This window comes from Cebidichthys violaceus, unplaced genomic scaffold (assembly GCF_023349555.1).
Source record: "Cebidichthys violaceus isolate CVI_PGR_0920_01 unplaced genomic scaffold, fCebVio1.0.p SCAF_1, whole genome shotgun sequence".
NCBI classification, from domain to species: domain Eukaryota; kingdom Metazoa; phylum Chordata; class Actinopteri; order Perciformes; family Stichaeidae; genus Cebidichthys; species Cebidichthys violaceus.
Genome location: NW_027176262.1, coordinates 21277825 through 21301383, shown reverse-complemented (window position 1 = coordinate 21301383; position 23559 = coordinate 21277825). Strand labels below are relative to the sequence as shown.

Genomic DNA, 23559 nt, shown 5'->3' with positions numbered 1-23559 from the left:
CTCCTGTGCTCATTTCATTCAACACTATGGAAGTAATCTTTGTCAATGAACACATTTTAATACATTAGTTCCTTGCATGTATAAATATACCTTTTGAAATATGAAAACATAATACAATAAATCACAATATGACAAAATGATGAGATTAATGTAGCGATTTTCTATGTTTATAAGCGGTTTCTTGACATTAGGATGTCATTTCATGGTTTTGTTGCTCTTCAGGACTTTGATCACAGGCATGGCCTCCGGCAGCATCGTGGCATTTAACATTGATTTCAACCGATGGCACTACGAGCATCAGAACAGGTACTGAGGAGAGACAGATCAATGCAGCAGGAGGATTAAGAGAAATACCTACCAACCAGTGACCGAGATGTGCTGCAGAAGATGGAGGAGAGCCAGAGAACATCACCATGGAGACACTAATGAAGAACAAGGTGTGTTTACATGTGGCCTCTAAGGCAAACTTGTTGCTATGTGTGTCTGTCGGTTTTCATGTCTTACCCGAGCACCAGCTGACACATTTCCCCAACTCAAACAGCTCTGTTGTTCTGGGCAAAGAGAGACTGAGATCACAGTTACTAAAACATACATGTAAGCGTTAACGTTCCTGTTTTAAACTGTGAAAATGCAAAACAAAAATGAATCCTCATTAGGAACATTTATACAACATTTGTATGGCAGATACATATCTCACTGGGAACACTTTTCTAAAAAAAAAAAGTGAACTTATACTGTAAATATGGACAGTGTAAAGGCTGAGAAAAAGATCTAAATGCTGTTAAACTAGCCACCATGTTACCAACATTTCCATCACACGAGCTATGTAAAATTGTCTTCATTCAACTTCAGATATTAGTTGGTTAATAATACATGTATATGGCCATTGTTTGCTCATTGTTAACAGTGGTCAAATGTATGTGAAAAGACAAAATGTTCATTGTTAGTTTGTTGTATTTGATTGTCTATGTGGAAGAAAAGTAAAATTCAGTGTGAGCTTAGTCCTTTGTGAAATATTTGTTTTTAATCATGACAATAAATTGTGATATTTCCATATTAACTTTGAATCGAGGACCATTTGGTTTATCAATGACAGAATTAAAATAATACAAGTGGGACATTTGAAACAGCAGTTATCAATCTTTTGTTTGTTTCAGCTTCTTCCAAAAACATATCCAGAGGATTTAATACCAGATTTGTTGAGCGGTATCTCATGACTGTTACGGTGTTTGTGGTAAAACTGTAAGAACCTCTGTCAAAGGAAGTGTCATTTTAAAAGGCAGTCTACAATTGTTGTAAATGCAAACATTAGTACTGTTACTTGTCCATCTCGGTTTGCCTATTTTTGCAAAAAGTTTTGCTTGTTTATTTTGGATATGTGAATTCATGAACACCAGTTCATGCTGAGACACCGTGCATTGGTAAGCAATATTATCACTTGGTTGTTGTAAAGGAGTTCAGCTGCCTGACAATTTATCGAATGATGGATGAAGTGTTACAAATATGACTATGGTCTATTTTTGGTGATGTGAAAGCTATTGTGTCTGCATTTAATTGGAGAAGTCTGTCGCTGTGAGTTGAGAATTTAAAATGAACAAAAATATGCAAATACATTTTGAGTTTGCATTCTGATTTTCCAATGGTGCTGCCAGACACCACTCTACCCAAAGCTGACGTTCGACATGCTCAGAACTAATCAAGGCTATGGGTTTACACGTTGCTGTCCTGTGAAATAATTCTCATTGTGAATTTGTTTGACAAAAACAATTTTGTTTACATGTTACAATTAAGCAGTGCATTTTGACTTAGTGTAATATATTTTAAAATATGCTATGATTTATATATTTTTGTTGCATTATCAATTGTTTTTGCATACATTTTGAAAGAGGTGGGATGTTTGAAGCTTGTGATTATAACTAAATTCAGCTGCTTTCATTATTTTTTTTGTGTTTATAATAAAACTGAATAAATATACCAGTGAGCTTTAACTTGTGTATGTGTGCCTGCCTCCAAAGCATTCATGCATGTATTAATGCAATCCCATGATAAAGTATCTATAACTAGTGCTCAGTAAATGCATGCTATAAATGGAATTATAAGATGTCATAAGCTTGTTTGATTATACTGCCACCTGCTGTCTAAATTTGTTGCTGCAGATTTAGTAGGTCCACCACAAGTCATCTTGCAAAAACAGTTACGCTGATTCACAAGTTAATTAAATCCTTTTTATTCCCAGGTTTGGTTTCATTGCAGATCGCTACATTGTTTGAATTATATTTAACTACAATCAATTGTTTTAATGTTTTTTTTCTAATCTAAATAGTTTTTAACATCCTTACAGTAATGGAATATGGATGACTATAATACAGCATTCACATTCTTCATCCGCTTCCACCTAATACTGACATTCCCAGTTGTCTTAGAGTACCATTCTGTCATAATGTATATAAACAAAAAAGGTTCTTGAAAGCAAAACATTCCCAAAAAGTCACTATCACAACTTTCTGTCCTTGTGCTTTTTGGTTCAATCCCTTCTATTCAAAAACTTAAAAGCCCTTTTACAACAAAGTTAGCGGTGTGATATTACTTTTCTGTTAAATACGTGTATACAAGTTTTAACTTGGCTGTGGTATGACTATAGTCTGCCTTAACTGAACTGCATTCACCAAGACAGCATGTACAAAGACAACAGAAATGACTTGATATCTGACAGGCGTATAGCAAACAGTAGAAGACCATACAACTGATTTAGGATGCATATTACCACACATGCAAGTTACAGTCTCTGATGAAGGGAACAGGACATTCACACCAACAAACGGTCTCTGGTGAACCAATGTATGAAGTGGTCAGAGAACACAGTCTGTTGAGCAAGACTTCTTACTACTGACTGAACAAATGTTAAAATAATGGATTTTACTGGAAGCACTGTTGTTTAACATTTAACTTGTTTCTTTAAAAAAACAAAAATCCACGTTGCACAAGAGCCAATAGCTCCCATCTGATAGAGAAGTGTGTCAGTTGACTGCCTATAATACCAGCAATAGATCCATTGTCACTCATTCCAGCATTTCAAAGGACAAATTTGATACTGTGTTCATTGGGCACTACACCTAATTGTACTTAAATCCATATAAGCCAAGGCCAGGCTTTAAACATGCACTTACTACCAACTACACAGCACTGACATTCATCTGTACCACCACTGAATTACAACCACTCAAACAGACGTGTAACAAATCTACCGTTTCAATAATCATCCTCAAGCACCCAGGTGAGCTGGACTATCAATAGTCAAAGATTACCACCCTCATAAAAGTAATGGTACTGGGTGGCAGGACAATATTTGCCCTACACAAAAAAAAAACATTTTAAGTACGGATAATGCTTACGGTACAATATAGCAGCATGTCATTTCAGTTTCTTAAGTCGTATTAAACAATGTGCCTAAGGTTTATGCACCAGAACCTTAAGTACCTCGGCACAGAGAAATCTAAAAGGAAGGTGACTGTTACTGTTGTATTGAGAGTAATTGTTAAACAAGCATTGGTGTTTAAACCACGATAAGTTGAATTTACCATCATATCACAAAATCATTTAATTTAATGTTTAAAAGCTAAGGTTTGAATGTTTTTTATTTACATGTTCCATTAAAAAGCTACGTGCTTCATGAAGCAGGCCGTCTTTCCTGCAGTATACACTATAAACCAGTAGAGGGCTCTAGGGTACTACAATGAACCAGGGTTTGGTGAACATATAAGGCGTTTACAGTTTTGTGACCTTTTTGAAGAGATGAAAAAGGAAAACTTCAAAAAAATTATTGCATGCTCTTAAATTGTATTCTTTGATCTAGAGATCATCAATGCATTTTATAATTAAAGTAAAAGTATTATGACTGGGGGAAACTTAAATAGGTGCAGGTAGGTATGCAGCCTAAGGTCAGCAGACTGAACCCAATATTGGGTCTTTCCATTTTGCACTCCACCCTTTCCTACTTCCAGAGGGGTAGATGTGGGCTGTGGCCTCTGGGAGAGTGTTAGAACGGAGAAGTGGGTGAACGAACAGTGTCAGCCGAACTTGGGGAATAGTCCTCAGTCTCAGAGGTGTTGGCACCGATACCGTGTGGTAGGTGGGGTGCGAATTTCACATCCTGGTGGCGTCTCCGTTGGAAAACTTGCTTCTCCTTATCAAGTGGCGTGGTCTGAGAGAGGGTGACACAGCAGCCACTGTTAGGTGCTCCACATGACTCGAGATGAGGAGTGGCATCCAATCAACCACCAGTGAGACACGGGGCAAATGTTAGATGAGCTAAAGTTAGCATGCAGCTGTATGTGGAAAAAGCTGCATTAACCGCACTACTCTTCTCTTTAGAGTTTAACGTTTAGTGACGCAGAAAACAGGGCAGACTTCAACAGAAGCAGGGCAACAACAAGGTCTGCCATTATGTATTTTACTTTACTATGACTTTTTAGTTAAGGAGTTATTTAAGATTTTTTTTTTAATGGCATACTGTGACTTACTATAGTGTGATATTTTTATAGAATACTTTTGAATGACATACTGTATTCATGGAATACTATACAATGAATATTTCATGGCATACTATATTGAAATGTGTTATATACCATGACTTTTTAAATGTCATTTTTGTGACACGCTATAGTACGATATCTTAATGGCATACTATGACTGTTTTATTAGAGTGAATTGTTTTTACAGCATACTATGATATACTTGGCATACTTTTCTATGAATATCAAGATTCTTTGGGCATGCTATAACATGACTTTTTATTAATCTTTCCTGGAATTTTAATGGCATTCGATACTATGACTTTTTAAAGTTTCATACTATAGTGTGATACTTTTTATGACTACACTTTGCATAATGGATGTGCAACTTTTCTATGCAGAATAAGTAAACAGCATTTAAACTGAACAAACAGCTACAGCACTAGTGAAATGAAGGAACATGATAAAGTGATACATTTGATGAGTTAGATAAGGGGCGAGGCATGAGAAGGGCTTCATTGTCTGGCAATGGGCCAAACCCTTTGAAGGTGGTAAATGAAGACTGCCAGCACCTTGGCCTATAAGAACTACTAGTTGATGTCATGGTGAAACTTTCACCTCTCTCTTTTAAAAAAATAAAAAGGCTCTCACCCAGATGTTTATTACGGTTTGGTAACGGCTGATCAATTGAATATCGGCTTTTTGCTGCCCCAAACTATCTGTATTATAACAGCCTTTTCAAAGTCCACTATCGGTCGACTGCATATTTGTGCTATGCTGCGTCATACCCTATCTAGTACAATCCTGGATGATGCTTGTGGGCCAAAGAAACTGACCTCTGGATGGTAAAGTCCTGGTGCAGCTAAGCAAAGAGAGACGAGTGCAACTCAGAGGATCACCTTGAACTCCAAGAATCACTGACCTGATTAGCATTAAGGTGCTCAACTCTGAACTGATTTTATAACTGCTGTGTTGAGAGAGCAAAAACTGGCATAAAATGTGACTGTCACGTCACTGTCAACTGACATTCTGTGAACTTTACACAGCCAAACCTAAAAATCCAGCTATTACTTCCAACTATTTAAGAAATCATATGAACGGAAACCGTCTCATTGTAGGCCAACTTTGTTATTCATAAGATCTCCTAATGACGGTGCTGACAGTCCATCTAAAAGAAGTGGATGAGAGACCATAGCACACACAGGAAACCCTGGCAGCAAGAGGCAGACGGATGAACTGGTGTATACACAGAACAAAGCAGAAAGTCACTAAATTATGAATGACAAAAGATAGAATATGGCTAATGGAGTAGTTTGCTGCTTTGCCAAACGTACAATGCTAGTTTCAACTGAACCACGACTGAATTTCAATGACATCCAAAGGATGAAGTTAAAAAGCTTTGGCACAGAATGAGGATTTAAGCTGCAGTTGCATATAGGGGACACTGGTTCAAAATGATTTTTCGCAATTTTGAATGACATTTAAAGCATCATTGCTAATGCACATAAAAAAGGAGCCCAAATGTAATCTACGAATGCAGAGATGCATGCAGTGTCTGTGTGTGACGGGGTGCAGAGCTTACTGTAATGACTGACACTCCTGCAGTGGTGCTGTTGAGCTTGGGCCCGGTATTGAAGTGCTTCTTGATCTTCCCGGCCACAGGCAGCTGGTGCTTGTTCTCTGACACGCCATCATCCTGGAAAATGCAAAGAACAAAGCTTCAGAAACTCTACTTGCTTTATCATGTTTGTATGTACACAGGTGAGTCCGGTGAAAGGACTAACTTTAAAATGCTGAACTTACGTTGACCCAGCTGTGATCGAGCACCTGTACAGCCGTAAATCTCTGATCCACCTCTACCTGCAGCATCCCAGTGATCAGATCCTAAAAAAAGACAGGCTACATTATTATACTGGATACTCATGGCTAATGTGAGACACCATCTCAACACACCACTGAAAGATTGTGGCGTTTCACATGGAGAATAACAATGGCAGATGAGGAGATCACTTCCAGGCACCAACCTTGGCAGTCTCAGAAACACTGTCCCAGTATGGAGCAGGAAAATCAAGCTGGGCCCGCGAAAGCTGTTCAAAGAGAGCATCCTGATCTTCACCACTGCTGTAGAAAATAAAACAACAGGTATTTTAGAAGCTCAAACTAAAGTTCCACATAATAGTCTGTAATGTGATGGCATACATTAGACATTCTGAATAATGACAATTTAATGTGGTTAAAACATCATACTTCAAAATAAACACCCTGATACAGGAGCACGTACCCACTGAAAGGAGGGAAGCCACACAGCAGTATGTAAGTGATGACACCAGCTGCCCAAATGTCAACCTTGAGGCCATACCTGTAATTGAAGAGGAAGCTATCCGGTATCAGTAAGACTAAGCACATCTGCAAGTAGCAATAGTTCACAAGAATTACTGTAGAAGTTTTTGATTGGGCAAATGTTTCTTTTGTTCTACTTTCTTTTTACAGCAAATGCCTTAATAATCATGTCTCGGATGAGGACTCTGACTCACCCGGTCTCAGCGACAATCTCTGGTGCTACATAGGTGGGTGTGCCACACACAGTATAGAGGGGCCCGTTGACGACAGTAGCCAAGCCAAAATCACCTAGCTTCAGAGACTTACTACCGTCCTCGTGTTCAAACACCTGTGAAACAATGAGACAGTAAGAGAAAGTGAGAAACTGCAAGTAAATAGGTCTCCAATTCATATTCATTAATGAGCTTGACGTGATTATAAAATTAGGTAACACTGAGTGCAGAGAATAGAAGAAATAAAGACCTGGGAAGGGACTTTGCTGCAATTGCATTACAGTAAAAACAGACCGTTTTGGAAAAGTACCAGAAAAGATACAACGCAAATACGGGCGGTCTCTGTAGAATAATTTTTTTGTTTTTGCTTAAATCATTACATGAATATTATATAATAAATGCAAAGGCTCAAATAAAAAGTGCAGTTGCGACTGAGTTTAATGTAATTGAGGTTTGTGCCTTGTTTTCATTTCAGTCTTTTCTTTTGCTGATGCGAATGAATATCCTGCATTCATTCAATGAAGATACTTAAGTATTCTGCTTCTAACAGTTTAGTTAATAGAGTTAATAGATCAAAGCTATTTTACATCTAGGTCAGACTTTACAGAAGGGAGGTGTTAGAAACCTGAGTTCCAAATGACTACAGTGATATGACACAGGAAATACCTTGTGGAATTGTGTACAGTAATTTCTTTTCATGATTTCATGTATTTATCCTATGCATGTTGCATGTGTAATTGTTAGTTCTAAGTGCAAACTTGCATGTACAAACTGAGGAGAAAAGTGACAATGGGAAAGAGGATCAATAGGGGAACATGGACCTATGAGGTTTGAAAATGGGAAGCATTTACAATTTGTCTCCACTCACTGCCAGTACAGAATCTGTGTAGGGTCATACTTACCAACAGGTTTTCTGGTTTTATGTCTCTGTGGACAATATTGAGGCTGTGCAGGTACTTGATGGCACTTGCCAGATTGAACAGCATACAGCTGGCATCTCGCTCTGTGTATTTGTTTGAGGAGGTGATTGCATCAAAGAGATCGCCCCCCTGGAGAAACAGTATTTAGGGTGTGAAAGAGCACTGGCTGCAATGTTAATGGGCTGATGTAGCTTTATCCATTAACAGGAATCAAGTCAAAATCCCTTTAGATGGACTAATATAAAACTATGGTACAAAAACGATCTTTAGTTAAAAAAAAAACAAAAAAAAGAACAAAACTTATTGATCCTAAAATTTCACAATTAGCCCTAAAATAGGATTTTTAATGCATTTGAGCGTAAAATTGCTTTGAACAATTAACAAATATGTATTACCTTAACCAACTCCATTACAAGATAGAGCTCATTATAGGTGTCCATTTCCTCAATTAAAAGTACGATGTTGGGATGTTTCACATGCCGAAGGATTGACACTTCACTCTGGATCATGTGCTCCTGGGTAATAAAAGGAATATCAATCAAAGGAAGAACATCTATCAACACAGAGAAAAGAATGTATACAGAAACATATCAGCAATTAAGAATACTTTTGATCCTCGTTAACACTACCTAATTAGCTTTATCTGATATTAGACTGGTACATGAAAAAGAAAGAAAGACAATTTAGTCCCAGAGGAGATAGCACCATCTGCTGATGAAGAAAAATAAAGAATGAATGAATGAGCATCCAAAACACAACTCAAGATTGTACACGGAAAACTTCTTGATAATGAATCTGACCAAACTTGGTGATGTGAAAAGTCAGCGGATGTAGATGTAAGTTCACCTTTCCCCTGCATTTATCTTTGCTGATGATTTTCAGAGCGTACTCTCTTCCAGTGGATCTCTCCACACACTCTCGGACCACGGCAAAATTTCCATCCCCTAAAGTCCTCCCCACTTTGTACCTCTCTGCTATGGGCACAGGCACTGTGCGGTACTCATCCACGGGCTCAGCTGTGGAGAAAAACAAAAGATCTATAATGTAAAGATATGAACTGTAGCCTTTACATTGCTTGCAAACAGTATTTTTCCACAATGACTACTTCTTACCTTCACTGCCAGGCCCATCTCCTTCATCCATTGAGCTGCAAACCTTGGTAGACGCTAAAGAGAGTGAAGAGCCACTGTGTTGAGATCCCTGGAAATAAGAGACAGCCATGATTTAAGAACGAAAGACACACTGATGCACTTGTTTTACACAAACCTTAGAGGCAAAGCTTTAAAAAATGTGATTACCAGCTTTCACAAAGCCTATTTGTTCCACTCTAACCAGCCTTGAGTATGCCATTTAAAATTAGATAAATAAAGCTTTGTGAAACATTATACTAACCTTTCCACCAGCATAAAGACTGGCAAGAGGTTACAAAATGGATTGAGAGAAAATAATATCCTCCACCACAGCCACAATACCAAACACAGCCAGCCTTCTGATTAATTAATGATGGTATCACTGAAAATTGGATTTCGCTCCAGAGTCGACTGACTGTGCTGTGCAGTCTCAAACTTGCTTGTCCTTCCCAGATCACAGCAAAAATGTGTTGCTGCAGTACAAACCACATTTTACTCAAGAGATAGCTCTAAAACATCATAATACATGTACAAACAGAAAAAAAAAATCCCACAAGCTCTAACACTCAGAAACATGCATATAAGCTGATATGTATATCTGTACACCTGTGTACACAGACCTGCAATCACCCATGTCATCTTCTTAAGATTTCTCAGTAACACAAACAACACTAGCAGTGCTTCCAGTTGCATTACTGAGCGACACAAACAAACAGTAAGGTCAACGATGTATAGCTATTGTAGGCTCACACAAATTTGCTCGCCAATATTTTAAAAAGGTGAGAAATGGATCAATCATGTTCAACACTTCTGTTTAATTCCATGTCACTAGAATACTTTTAAATAATATACATTGGTGAAGAGACTTGTTGAACTCCTACCCAAAGTTGCTCTGGTATGATGTATGACATCTTTAAGACATTAACTTATTTACGGGAACATCCATTTTTATTACCCGTCGTCTTCGGAGGCTAGCTGGACTGGTCGGAGAGGGGCTCGAAGACTTCCCAGATCGAGGTGTGGACAGCTGACTGCTAGCAGTGCCGTTAGCTGTCGGTACATTAGAATTGGAAACAAACAATCAGCATAATGATGAAATACTCCAGGATACCTACAGTCCTATCAGAAAACTGTGTGAAGTTTCAGAACAATATATTTACTTTGTTTCTTTGTGTCAAGTGACCCACCCACTGTTTTCGACATGCTATACTATGACCGTTTTTCACTTTTTTCGCCATGCTATACTATGACTGTTTTCGACATAATATACTATGACTGTTTTTTGACTTTTTTCGACATGCTATACTATGACTGTTTTTTACTTTTTTTCGACATACTATACTATGACTGTTTTCGACATACTATACTATGACTGTTTTTTCCTTTTTTCAACATGCTATACTATGACCGTTTTTCACTTTTTTCGACATGCTATACTATGACTGTTTTCGACAGGCTATACTATGACTGTTTTCGACATAATATACTATGACTACTTTTTTCGACATGCTATACTATGACTGTTTTCGACACGCTATACTACGACTGTTTTCGACATAATATACTATGACTGTTTTTTTACTTTTTTCGACATGCTGTACTATGACTGTTTTCGACAGACTATACTATGACAGTTTTCGACATAATATACTATGACTGTTTTTTTACTTTTTTCGACATGCTATACTATGACCGTTTTTCACTTTTTTCGACAGACTATACTATGACTGTTTTCGACATAATATACTATGACTGTTTTTTCCTTTTTTCGATATGCTATACTATGACCGTTTTTCACTTTTTTCGAAATGCTATACTATGACTGTTTTCGACAGGCTATACTATGACTGTTTTCAACATAATATACTATGACTGTTTTTTCCTTTTTTCGACATGCTATACTATGACCGTTTTCCACTTTTTTCGACATGCTATACTATGACTGTTTTTGACAGGCTATACTATGACTGTTTTCGACATAATATACTATGACTGTTTTTTTACTTTTTTCGACATGCTATACGATGACTGTTTTCGACATAATATACTATGACTGTTTTTCGACATGCTATACTATGACTGTTTTCGACATACTATACTATGACTGTTTTTTCCTTTTTTCAACATGCTATACTATGACCGTTTTTCACTTTTTTCGACATGCTATACTATGACTGTTTTCGACATGCTATACTATGACTGTTTTCGACATAATATACTATGACTACTTTTTTCGACATGCTATACTATGACTGTTTTCGACAGGCTATACTATGACAGTTTTCGACATAATATACTATGACTGTTTTTTTACTTTTTTCGACATGCTATACTATGACCGTTTTTGACTTTTTTCGACAGACTATACTATGACTGTTTTCGACATAATATACTATGACTGTTTTTTCCTTTTTTCGACATGCTATACTATGACCGTTTTTTCACTTATTTCGACAGACTATACTATGACTGTTTTCAACATAATATACTATGACTGTTTTTTTCTTTTTTCGACATGCTATACTATGACCGTTTTTCACTTTTTTCGACATGCTGTACTATGACCGTTTTTCACTTTTTTCGACATGCTATACTATGACTGTTTTCGACAGGCTATACTATGACTGTTTTCAACATAATATACTATGACTGTTTTTTTCTTTTTTCGACATGCTATACTATGACTGTTTTTCACTTTTTTCGACATGCTGTACTATGACCGTTTTTCACTTTTTTCGACATGCTGTACTATGACCGTTTTTCACTTTTTTCGACATGCTATACTATGACTGTTTTCGACAGGCTATACTATGACTGTTTTCGACATAATATACTAGGACTGTTTTTTCCTTTTTTCGACATGCTATACTATGACCGTTTTTCACTTTTTTCGACATGCTATACTATGACTGTTTTCGACAGGCTATACTATGACTGTTTTCGACAGGCTATACTATGACTGTTTTCGACATAATATACTATGACCGTTTTTTCCTTTTTTCGACATGCTATACTATGACTGTTTTTTCCTTTTTTCGACATGCTATACTATGACCGTTTTTCACTTTTTTCGACATGCTATACTATGACTTTTCGACAGGCTATACTATGACTGTTTTCAACATAACATACTATGACTGTTTTTTCCTTTTTTCGACATGCTATACTATGACCGTTTTTCACTTTTTTCGACATGCTATACTATGACTGTTTTCGACAGGCTATACTATGACTGTTTTCAACATAACATACTATGACCGTTTTTTCCTTTTTTCGACATGCTATACTATGACCGTTTTTCACTTTTTTCGACATGCTATACTATGACTGTTTTTGACAGGCTATACTATGACTGTTTTCAACATAACATACTATGACTGTTTTTTCCTTTTTTCGACATGCTATACTATGACCGTTTTCGACAGGCTATACTATGACTGTTTTCGACATAATATACTATGACTGTTTTTCACTTTTTTCGACATGCTATACTATGACCGTTTTTCACTTTTTTCGACATGCTATACTATGACTGTTTTCGACAGGCTATACTATGACTGTTTTCGACATAATATACTATGACCGTTTTTCACTTTTTTCGACATGCTATACTATGACCGTTTTTCACTTTTTTCGACATGCTGTACTATGACCGTTTTACACTTTTTTCGACATGCTATACTATGACTGTTTTCGACAGGCTATACTATGACTGTTTTCGACAGGCTATACTATGACTGTTTTCGAGATAATATACTATGACCGTTTTTCACTTTTTTCGACATGCTATACTATGACTGTTTTCGACAGGCTATACTATGACTGTTTTCGACATAATATACTATGACCGTTTTTCACTTTTTTCGACATGCTATACTATGACCGTTTTTCACTTTTTTCGACAGACTATACTATGACCGTTTTCGACAGGCTATACTATGACTGTTTTCGACATAATATACTATGACTGTTTTTCACTTTTTTCAACATGCTATACTATGACCGTTTTTCACTTTTTCGACACGCTATACTATGACTGTTTTTGACATAATATACTATGACTGTTTTTTCCTTTTTTCGACATGCTATTGTGAGGAATTTAAGTTTAGAAGTACATTAGTATGATTTAAAGCACACCTAAAGAAAGTATAAAATATCACATGTTCACAAAATATTCACTTATGTAATGTATAATAGGTTTACAGTATATTCACTTGTAAAGGATAGTATAAGTGTAGCATATATTACTTACAAAAGTGTTAAACCACACAATCTCAATCAATTGAATCTATTAGACTAGAAGTATAGTAGTTGACTGTTTAGAGTAGAGGGAGGGCAAGGAGAGGAAGGGCGAGAGTTTCAGAGTTTTTCATGACCATATATGGAGATGAAATGAGTCGGAGAGGAAGCGGCGCCGCGGGAGACAGGACGATGGTCAAGCGGCGGTCGGATGAACAGAGCTTTTACGAGGAGGTGGACCAACGGACATTGCCAGGATCAACACTTGGACCAATGGAGAGCATTGTCTGAGGCCAGGAGGAGACAATTGAATTTTAGCCAGTCACTGTTACTAGATTTTGAATGTAAACCACTGACTTTTGGGTATAAAACCATTGTTTGAAGAGACGTTATTCAGTTCTTGGCGATCTTCTTTACTGTAAACTGGCGTTTGTTGGCCGGTTAGGGGGGAGAGCGTTTGAACTTGGTTTCGCGATTCCTTACTGTCGACAGTGTAATTCAGTTTGTAATTGTTTTTTTAGCATTTGTGAATTATTAAAAACTTTTTCATTGTAAGCCGGATCCAGCTGATTTTTCTTAGCGTGACTTTGTTGCTCAAACAACAGAGAAAGAGCAAGAGGTCCGCGGCCTATGACTGTATTTTCCGTTTTTCGATATGCTATACTATGACTGTTTTTTACTTTCTTCGACATGCTATACTATGACCGTTTTTTACTTTTTTCCGACATTAAATTACAGTCATCTAGCAGACGCTTTTATCCAAAGTGACATAAAATTCAGTATCTATCTACACACTTCAGGCACAGCTACGGGAGCAATTTTGGGGTTAAGTGTCTTGCTCAAGGACACATTGACATGAGACTAGAAGAGCAGGAACTGGGGATCGAACCGCCAACCGTCTGATTGTAAGGCAGCCCTGTTCTCCACTTATCCACGCTGTACTATGACTGTTTTTTCCATTTTTCGACATGCTATACGATGACCGTTTTTCACTTTTTTCGACAGGCTATACTATGACTGTTTGACATAATATACTATGGCTGTTTTTTCCTTTTTTCGACATGCTGTACTATGACCGTTTTTCACTTTTTTCGACATGCTATACTATGACCCTTTTTCACTTTTTTCGACAGGCTATACTATGACTGTTTTCGACATAATATACTATGACTGTTTTTCACTTTTTTCGACATGCTATACTATGACTGTTTTCGACAGGCTATACTATGACTGTTTTCGACATAATATACTATGACTGTTTTTTCCTTTTTTCGACATGCTATACTATGACCGTTTTTCACTTGTTTCGACATGCTATACTATGACCGTTTTTCACTTTTTTCAACAGGCTATACTATGACTGTTTTCGACATAATATACTAGGACTGTTTTTTCCTTTTTTCGACATGCTATACTATGACCGTTTTTCACTTTTTTCGACATGCTATACTATGACTGTTTTCGACAGGCTATACTATGACTGTTTTCGACATAATATACTATGACCGTTTTTTCCTTTTTTCGACATGCTATACTATGACTGTTTTTTCCTTTTTTCGACATGCTATACTATGACCGTTTTTTCACTTTTTTCGACATACTGTACTATGACTGTTTTCGACATGCTATACTATCACTGTTTTCGACATAATATACTATGACTGTTTTTTCCTTTTTTCGATATGCTATACTATGACCGTTTTTCACTTTTTTCGAAATGCTATACTATGACTGTTTTCGACAGGCTATACTATGACTGTTTTCAACATAATATACTATGACTGTTTTTTCCTTTTTTCGACATGCTATACTATGACCGTTTTTTCACTTATTTCGACAGACTATACTATGACTGTTTTCGACAGGCTATACTATGACTGTTTTCGACATAATATACTATGACTGTTTTTTCCTTTTTTCAACATGCTATACTATAACAGTTTTCCACTTTTTTCGACATGCTATACTATGACCGTTTTTCACTTTTTTCGACATGCTATACTATGACTGTTTTTGACAGGCTATACTATGACTGTTTTCGACATAATATACTATGACTGTTTTTTTACTTTTTCGACATGCTATACTATGACCGTTTTTTCACTTTTTTCGACAGACTATACTATGACTGTTTTCGACATAATATACTATGACTGTTTTTTCCTTTTTTCGACATGCTATACTATGACCGTTTTTCACTTGTTTCGACATGCTGTACTATGACCGTTTTTCACTTTTTTCGACATGCTATACTATGACTGTTTTCGACAGGCTATACTATGACTGTTTTCGACATAATATACTAGGACTGTTTTTTCCTTTTTTCGACATGCTATACTATGACCGTTTTTCACTTTTTTCGACAGACTATACTATGACCGTTTTCGACAGGCTATACTATGACTGTTTTCGACATAACATACTATGACTGTTTTTTCCTTTTTTCGACATGCTATACTATGACCGTTTTTCACTTTTTTTGACATGCTATACTATGACCCTTTTTCACTTTTTTCGACATGCTATACTATGACTGTTTTCGACAGGCTATACTATGACTGTTTTCGACATAATATACTATGACTGTTTTTTCCTTTTTTCGACATGCTATACTATGACCGTTTTTCACTTTTTCGACATGCTATACTATGACCCTTTTTCACTTTTTTCGACATGCTATACTATGACTGTTTTCGACATAATATACTATGACTGTTTTTTCCTTTTTTCGACATGCTATACTATGACCGTTTTTCACTTTTTTCGACATGCTATACTATGACTGTTTTCGACAGGCTATACTATGACTGTTTTCAACATAATGTACTATGACTGTTTTTTCCTTTTTTCGACATGCTATACTATGACCGTTTTTCACTTTTTTCGACATGCTGTACTATGACCGTTTTTCACTTTTTTCGACATGCTATACTATGACTGTTTTCGACAGGCTATACTATGACTGTTTTCGACAGGCTATACTATGACTGTTTTCGAGATAATATACTATGACCGTTTTTCACTTTTTTCGACATGCTACACTATGACCGTTTTTCACTTTTTTCGACATGCTATACTATGACTGTTTTCGACAGGCTATACTATGACTGTTTTCGACATAATATACTATGACCGTTTTTCACTTTTTTCGACATGCTATACTATGACCGTTTTTCACTTTTTTCGACAGACTATACTATGACCGTTTTCGACAGGCTATACTATGACTGTTTTCGACATAATATACTATGACTGTTTTTCACTTTTTTCGACATGCTATACTATGACCGTTTTTCACTTTTTCGACACGCTATACTATGACTGTTTTTGACATAATATACTATGACTGTTTTTTCCTTTTTTCGACATGCTATATTATGACCGATTTTCACTTTTTTCGACATGCTATTGTGAGGAATTTAAGTTTAGAAGTACATTAGTATGATTTAAAGCACACCTAAAGAAAGTATAAAATATCACATGTTCACAAAATATTCACTTATGTAATGTATAATAGGTTTACAGTATATTCACTTGTAAAGGATAGTATAAGTGTAGCATATATTACTTACAAAAGTGTTAAACCACACAATCTTAATCAATTGAATGTATTAGACTAGAAGTATAGTAGTTGACTGTTTAGAGTAGAGGGAGGGCAAGGAGAGGAAGGGCGAGAGTTTCAGAGTTTTTCATGACCATATATGGAGATGAAATGAGTCGGAGAGGAAGCGGCGCCGCGGGAGACAGGACGATGGTCAAGCGGCGGTCGGATGAACAGAGCTTTTACGAGGAGGTGGACCAACGGACATTGCCAGGATCAACACTTGGACCAATGGAGAGCATTGTCTGAGGCCAGGAGGAGACAATTGAATTTTAGCCAGTCACTGTTACTAGATTTTGAATGTAAACCACTGACTTTTGGGTATAAAACCATTGTTTGAAGAGACGTTATTCAGTTCTTGGCAATCTTCTTTACTGTAAACTGGCGTTTGTTGGCCGGTTAGGGGGGAGAGCGTTTGAACTTGGTTTCGCGATTCCTTACTGTCGACAGTGTAATTCAGTTTGTAATTGTTTTTTTAGCATTTGTGAATTATTAAAAACTTTTTCATTGTAAGCCGGATCCAGCTGATTTTTCTTAGCGTGACTTCGTTGCTCAAACAACAGAGAAAGAGCGAGAGGTCCGCGGCCTATGACTGTATTTTCCGTTTTTCGATATGCTATACTATGACTGTTTTTTACTTTCTTCGACATGCTATACTATGACCGTTTTTTACCTTTTTCCGACATTAAATTACAGTCATCTAGCAGACGCTTTTATCCAAAGTGACATAAAATTCAGTATCTATCTACACACTTCAGGCACAGCTACGGGAGCAATTTTGGGGTTAAGTGTCTTGCTAAAGGACACATTGACATGAGACTAGAAGAGCAGGAACTGGGGATCGAACCGCCAACCGTCTGATTGTAAGGCAGCCCTGTTCTCCACTTATCCACGCTGTACTATGACTGTTTTTTCCATTTTTCGACATGCTATACGATGACCGTTTTTCACTTTTTTCGACATGCTATACTATGACCGTTTTTCACTTTTTTCGACATGCTATACTATGACTGTTTTCGACAGGCTATACTATGACTGTTTTCGACATAATATACTATGACTGTTTTTTCCTTTTTTCGACATGCTATACTATGACCGTTTTTCATTTTTTTTGACATGCTATACTATGACCCTTTTTCACTTTTTTAGACATGCTATACTATGACTGTTTTCGACAGGCTATACTATGACTGTTTTCGACATAATATACTATGACTGTTTTTTCCTTTTTTCGACATGCTATACTATGACCGTTTTTCACTTTTTTCGACATGCTATACTATGACTGTTTTCGACATAATATACTATGACTGTTTTTTCCTTTTTTCGACATGCTATACTATGACCGTTTTTCACTTTTTTCGACATGCTATACTATGACTGTTTTCGACAGGCTATACTATGACTGTTTTCAACATAATATACTATGACTGTTTTTTCCTTTTTTCGACATGCTATACTATGACCGTTTTTCACTTTTTTTGACATGCTATACTATGACCCTTTTTCACTTTTTTCGACATGCTATACTATGACTGTTTTCGACAGGCTATACTATGACTGTTTTCGACAATATACTATGACTGTTTTTTCCTTTTTTCGACATGCTATACTATGACCGTTTTTCACTTTTTTCGACATGCTATACTATGACCCTTTTTCACTTTTTTCGACATGCTATACTATGACTGTTTTCGACATAATATACTATGACTGTTTTTTCCTTTTTTCGACATGCTATAATATGACCGTTTTTCACTTTTTTCGACATGCTGTACTATGACCGTTTTTCACTTTTTTCGACATGCTATACTATGACTGTTTTCGACAGGCTATACTATGACTGTTTTCGACATAATATACTAGGACTGTTTTTTCCTTTTTTCGACATGCTATACTATGACTGTTTTTCACTTTTTTCGACAGACTATACCATGACCGTTTTCGACAGGCTATACTATGACTGTTTTCGACATAATATACTATGACCGTTTTTCACTTTTTTCGACATGCTATACTATGACTGTTTTCGACAGGCTATACTATGACTGTTTTCGACATAATATACTATGACCGTTTTTCACTTTTTTCGACATGCTATACTATGACTGTTTTCGACAGGCTATACTATGACTGTTTTCGACATAATATACTATGACCGTTTTTTCCTTTTTTCGACATGCTATACTATGACTGTTTTTTCCTTTTTTCGACATGCTATACTATGACTGTTTTTCACTTTTTTCGACATACTGTACTATGACTGTTTTCGACAGGCTATACTATGACTGTTTTCAACATAACATACTATGACTGTTTTTTCCTTTTTTCGACATGCTATACTATGACCGTTTTTCACTTTTTTCGACATGCTGTACTATGACCGTTTTTCACTTTTTTCAACATGCTATACTATGACTGTTTTCGACAGGCTATACTATGACTGTTTTCGACATAATATACGAGGACTGTTTTTTCCTTTTTTCGACATGCTATACTATGACTGTTTTTCACTTTTTTCGACAGACTATACCATGACCGTTTTCGACAGGCTATACTATGACTGTTTTCGACATAATATACTATGACCGTTTTTCACTTTTTCGACATGCTATACTATGACTGTTTTCGACAGGCTATACTATGACTGTTTTCGACATAATATACTATGACCGTTTTTCACTTTTTTCGACATGCTATACTATGACTGTTTTCGACAGGCTATACTATGACTGTTTTCGACATAATATACTATGACCGTTTTTTCCTTTTTTCGACATGCTATACTATGACCGTTTTTCACTTTTTTCGACATGCTGTACTATGACCGTTTTTCACTTTTTTCGACATGCTATACTATGACTGTTTTCAACAGGCTATACTATGACTGTTTTCGACAGGCTATACTATGACTGTTTTCAACATAATATACTATGACTGTTTTTTCCTTTTTTCGACATGCTATACTATGACCGTTTTTCACTTTTTTCGACATGCTGTACTATGACCGTTTTTCACTTTTTTCGACATGCTATACTATGACTGTTTTTGACAGGCTATACTATGACTGTTTTCGACATAATATACTATGACCGTTTTTCACTTTTTTCGACACGCTATACTATGACCATTTTTCACTTTTTTCGACAGACTATACTATGACTGTTTTCGACATAATATACTATGACTGTTTTTTCCTTTTTTCGACATGCTATACGATGACCGTTTTTCACTTGTTTCAACATGCTATACTATGACCGTTTTTCTCTTTTTTCGACATGCTATACTATGACTGTTTTCGACAGGCTATACTATGACTGTTTTCGACATAATATACTATGACCGTTTTTTCTTTTTTTGGACATGCTATACTATGACTGTTTTTTCCTTTTTTCGACATGCTATACTATGACCGTTTTTCACTTTTTTCGACATGCTATACTATGACTGTTTTCAACATAACATACTAGGACTGTTTTTTCCTTTTTTCGACATGCTATACTATGACCGTTTTTCACTTTTTTCGACATGCTGTACTATGACCGTTTTTCACTTTTTTCGACAGGCTATACTATGACTGTTTTTGACATAATATACTATGACTGTTTTTTGACTTTTTTCGACACGCTATACTATGACCGTTTTTTCACTTTTTTCGACAGACTATACTATGACCGTTTTCGACAGGCTTTACTATGACTGTTTTCGACATAATATACTATGATTGTTTTTTCCTTTTTTCGACATGCTATACTATGACTGTTTTTCACTTTTTTCGACACGCTATACTATGACCGTTTTTCACTTTTTTCAACACGCTATACTATGACCGTTTTTCACTTTTTTCGACATTAAATTACAGTCATCTAGCAGACGCTTTTATCCAAAGCGACATAAAATTCAGTATCTATCTACACACTTCAGGCACAGCTACGGGAGCAATTTTGGGGTTAAGTGTCTTGCTGAAGGACACATTGACATGAGACTAGCAGAGCAGGAGCTGGGGATCGAACCGCCGACCGTCTGATTGTAAGGCAGCCCTGTTCTCCACTTATCCACGCTATACTATGACTGTTTTTTCCATTTTTCGACATGCTATACTATGACTGTTTTCGACAGGCTATACTATCACTGTTTTCGACATAATATACTATGACCGTTTTTCACTTTTTTCGACATGCTATACTATGACCGTTTTTCACTTTTTTCGACATGCTTTTCTATGACTGTTTTCGACAGGCTATACTATGACTGTTTTCGACATAATATACTATGACTGTTTTTTTCCTTTTTTCGACATGCTATACTATGACCGTTTTTTCACTTTTTTGACAGACTATACTATGACTGTTTTCGACAGGCTATACTATGACCGTTTTCGACATAATATACTATGACTGTTTTTTCCTTTTTTCGACATGCTATACTATGACTGTTTTTCACTTTTTTCGACATGCTATACTATGACCCTTTTTCACTTTTTTCGACGTGCTATACTATGACTGTTTTCGACATAATATACTATGACTGTTTTTTCCTTTTTTTGACATGCTATACTATGACCGTTTTTCACTTTTTTCGACATGCTATACTATGACCCTTTTTCACTTTTTTCGACATGCTATACTATGACTGTTTTCGACATAATATACTATGACTGTTTTTTCCTTTTTTCGACATGCTATACTATGACCGTTTTTCACTTGTTTCGACATGCTATACTATGACCGTTTTTCACTTTTTTCGACATGCTATACTATGACTGTTTTCGACAGGCTATACTATGACTGTTTTCAACATAATATACTATGACTGTTTTTTCCTTTTTTCGACATGCTATACTATGACCGTTTTTCACTTTTTTCGACATGCTGTACTATGACCGTTTTTCACTTTTTTCGACATGCTATACTATGACTGTTTTCGACAGGCTATACTATGACTGTTTTCGACATAATATACTAGGACTGTTTTTTCCTTTTTTCGACATGCTATACTATGACCGTTTTTTCACTTTTTTGACAGACTATACTATGACTGTTTTCGACAGGCTATACTATGACCGTTTTCGACATAATATACTATGACTGTTTTTTCCTTTTTTCGACATGCTATACTATGACTGTTTTTCACTTTTTTCGACATGCTATACTATGACCCTTTTTCACTTTTTTCGACATGCTATACTATGACTGTTTTCGACAGGCTATACTATGACTGTTTTCGACATAATATACTATGACTGTTTTTTCCTTTTTTCGACATGCTATACTATGACCGTTTTTCACTTGTTTCGACATGCTATACTATGACCGTTTTTCACTTTTTTCGACATGCTATACTATGACTGTTTTCGACAGGCTATACTATGACTGTTTTCAACATAATATACTATGACTGTTTTTTCCTTTTTTCGACATGCTATACTATGACCGTTTTTCACTTTTTTCGACATGCTGTACTATGACCGTTTTTCACTTTTTTCGACATGCTATACTATGACTGTTTTTGACAGGCTATACTATGACTGTTTTCGACATAATATACTAGGACTGTTTTTTCCTTTTTTCGACATGCTATACTATGACCGTTTTTCACTTTTTTCGACAGACTATACTATGACTGTTTTCGACAGGCTATACTATGACTGTTTTCGACATAATATACTATGACCGTCTTTCACTTTTTTCGACATGCTATACTATGACCGTTTTTCACTTTTTTCGACATGCTATACTATGACTGTTTTCGACAGGCTATACTATGACTGTTTTCGACATAATATACTATGACCGTTTTTTCCTTTTTTCGACATGCTATACTATGACTGTTTTTTCCTTTTTTCGACATGCTATACTATGACCGTTTTTCACTTTTTTCGACATACTGTACTATGACTGTTTTCGACAGGCTATACTATGACTGTTTTCAACATAACATACTATGACTGTTTTTTCCTTTTTTCGACATGCTATACTATGACCGTTTTTCACTTTTTTCGACATGCTGTACTATGACCGTTTTTCACTTTTTTCGACATGCTATACTATGACTGTTTTCGACAGGCTATACTATGACTGTTTTCGACATGCTATACTATGACTGTTTTCGACATAATATACTATGATTGTTTTTTCCTTTTTTCGACATGCTATACTATGAACGTTTTTCACTTTTTTCGACAGGCTATACTATGACTGTTTTCGACAGGCTATACTATGACTGTTTTCGACATAATATACTATGACCGTTTTTTCCTTTTTTCGACATGCTATACTATGACTGTTTTTTCCTTTTTTCGACATGCTATACTATGACCGTTTTTCACTTTTTTCGACATGCTATACTATGACTGTTTTCGACAGGCTATACTATGACTGTTTTCAACATAACATACTATGACTGTTTTTTCTTTTTTCGACATGCTATACTATGACCGTTTTTCACTTTTTTCAACATGCTATACTATGACTGTTTTCGACAGGCTATACTATGACTGTTTTCAACATAACATACTAGGACTGTTTTTTCCTTTTTTCGACATGCTATACTATGACCGTTTTTCACTTTTTTCGACATGCTGTACTATGACCGTTTTTCACTTTT

The 23559-nt window shown here is 36.1% G+C and overlaps 2 protein-coding genes across 12 annotated transcripts in view; one reads left to right on the top strand and one right to left on the bottom strand.

Moving 5' to 3' along the window:
- The window catches only part of nbeab (neurobeachin b), a 190953-nt gene extending 188965 nt beyond the window's left edge, over positions 1 to 1988 (top strand). For all 10 annotated transcript variants that reach the window (XM_068714813.1, XM_068714796.1, XM_068714833.1 and 7 more), the window contains one exon: positions 223 to 1988. In XM_068714813.1, coding sequence (XP_068570914.1) covers positions 223 to 313 — 91 coding nt within the window. In that variant the 3' untranslated portion in view covers positions 314 to 1988. The remainder of the gene's footprint in view (positions 1 to 222) is intronic.
- The window catches only part of LOC137875533 (serine/threonine-protein kinase DCLK1-like), a 40475-nt gene continuing 18839 nt past the window's right edge, over positions 1924 to 23559 (bottom strand). The window contains exons 6-16 of one of the 2 annotated variants that reach the window (XM_068714881.1): positions 10069 to 10163; positions 9096 to 9183; positions 8830 to 8999; positions 8379 to 8498; positions 7966 to 8112; positions 7046 to 7179; positions 6793 to 6870; positions 6536 to 6632; positions 6315 to 6395; positions 6094 to 6207; positions 1924 to 4201 (exon numbers count right to left, since the gene is read on the bottom strand). In XM_068714881.1, the coding sequence (XP_068570982.1) occupies positions 4037 to 4201; positions 6094 to 6207; positions 6315 to 6395; positions 6536 to 6632; positions 6793 to 6870; positions 7046 to 7179; positions 7966 to 8112; positions 8379 to 8498; positions 8830 to 8999; positions 9096 to 9183; positions 10069 to 10163 (1289 nt within the window). In that variant the 3' untranslated portion in view covers positions 1924 to 4036. The remainder of the gene's footprint in view (positions 4202 to 6093; positions 6208 to 6314; positions 6396 to 6535; positions 6633 to 6792; positions 6871 to 7045; positions 7180 to 7965; positions 8113 to 8378; positions 8499 to 8829; positions 9000 to 9095; positions 9184 to 10068; positions 10164 to 23559) is intronic. The other variant, XM_068714890.1, reaches the window with a different exon arrangement.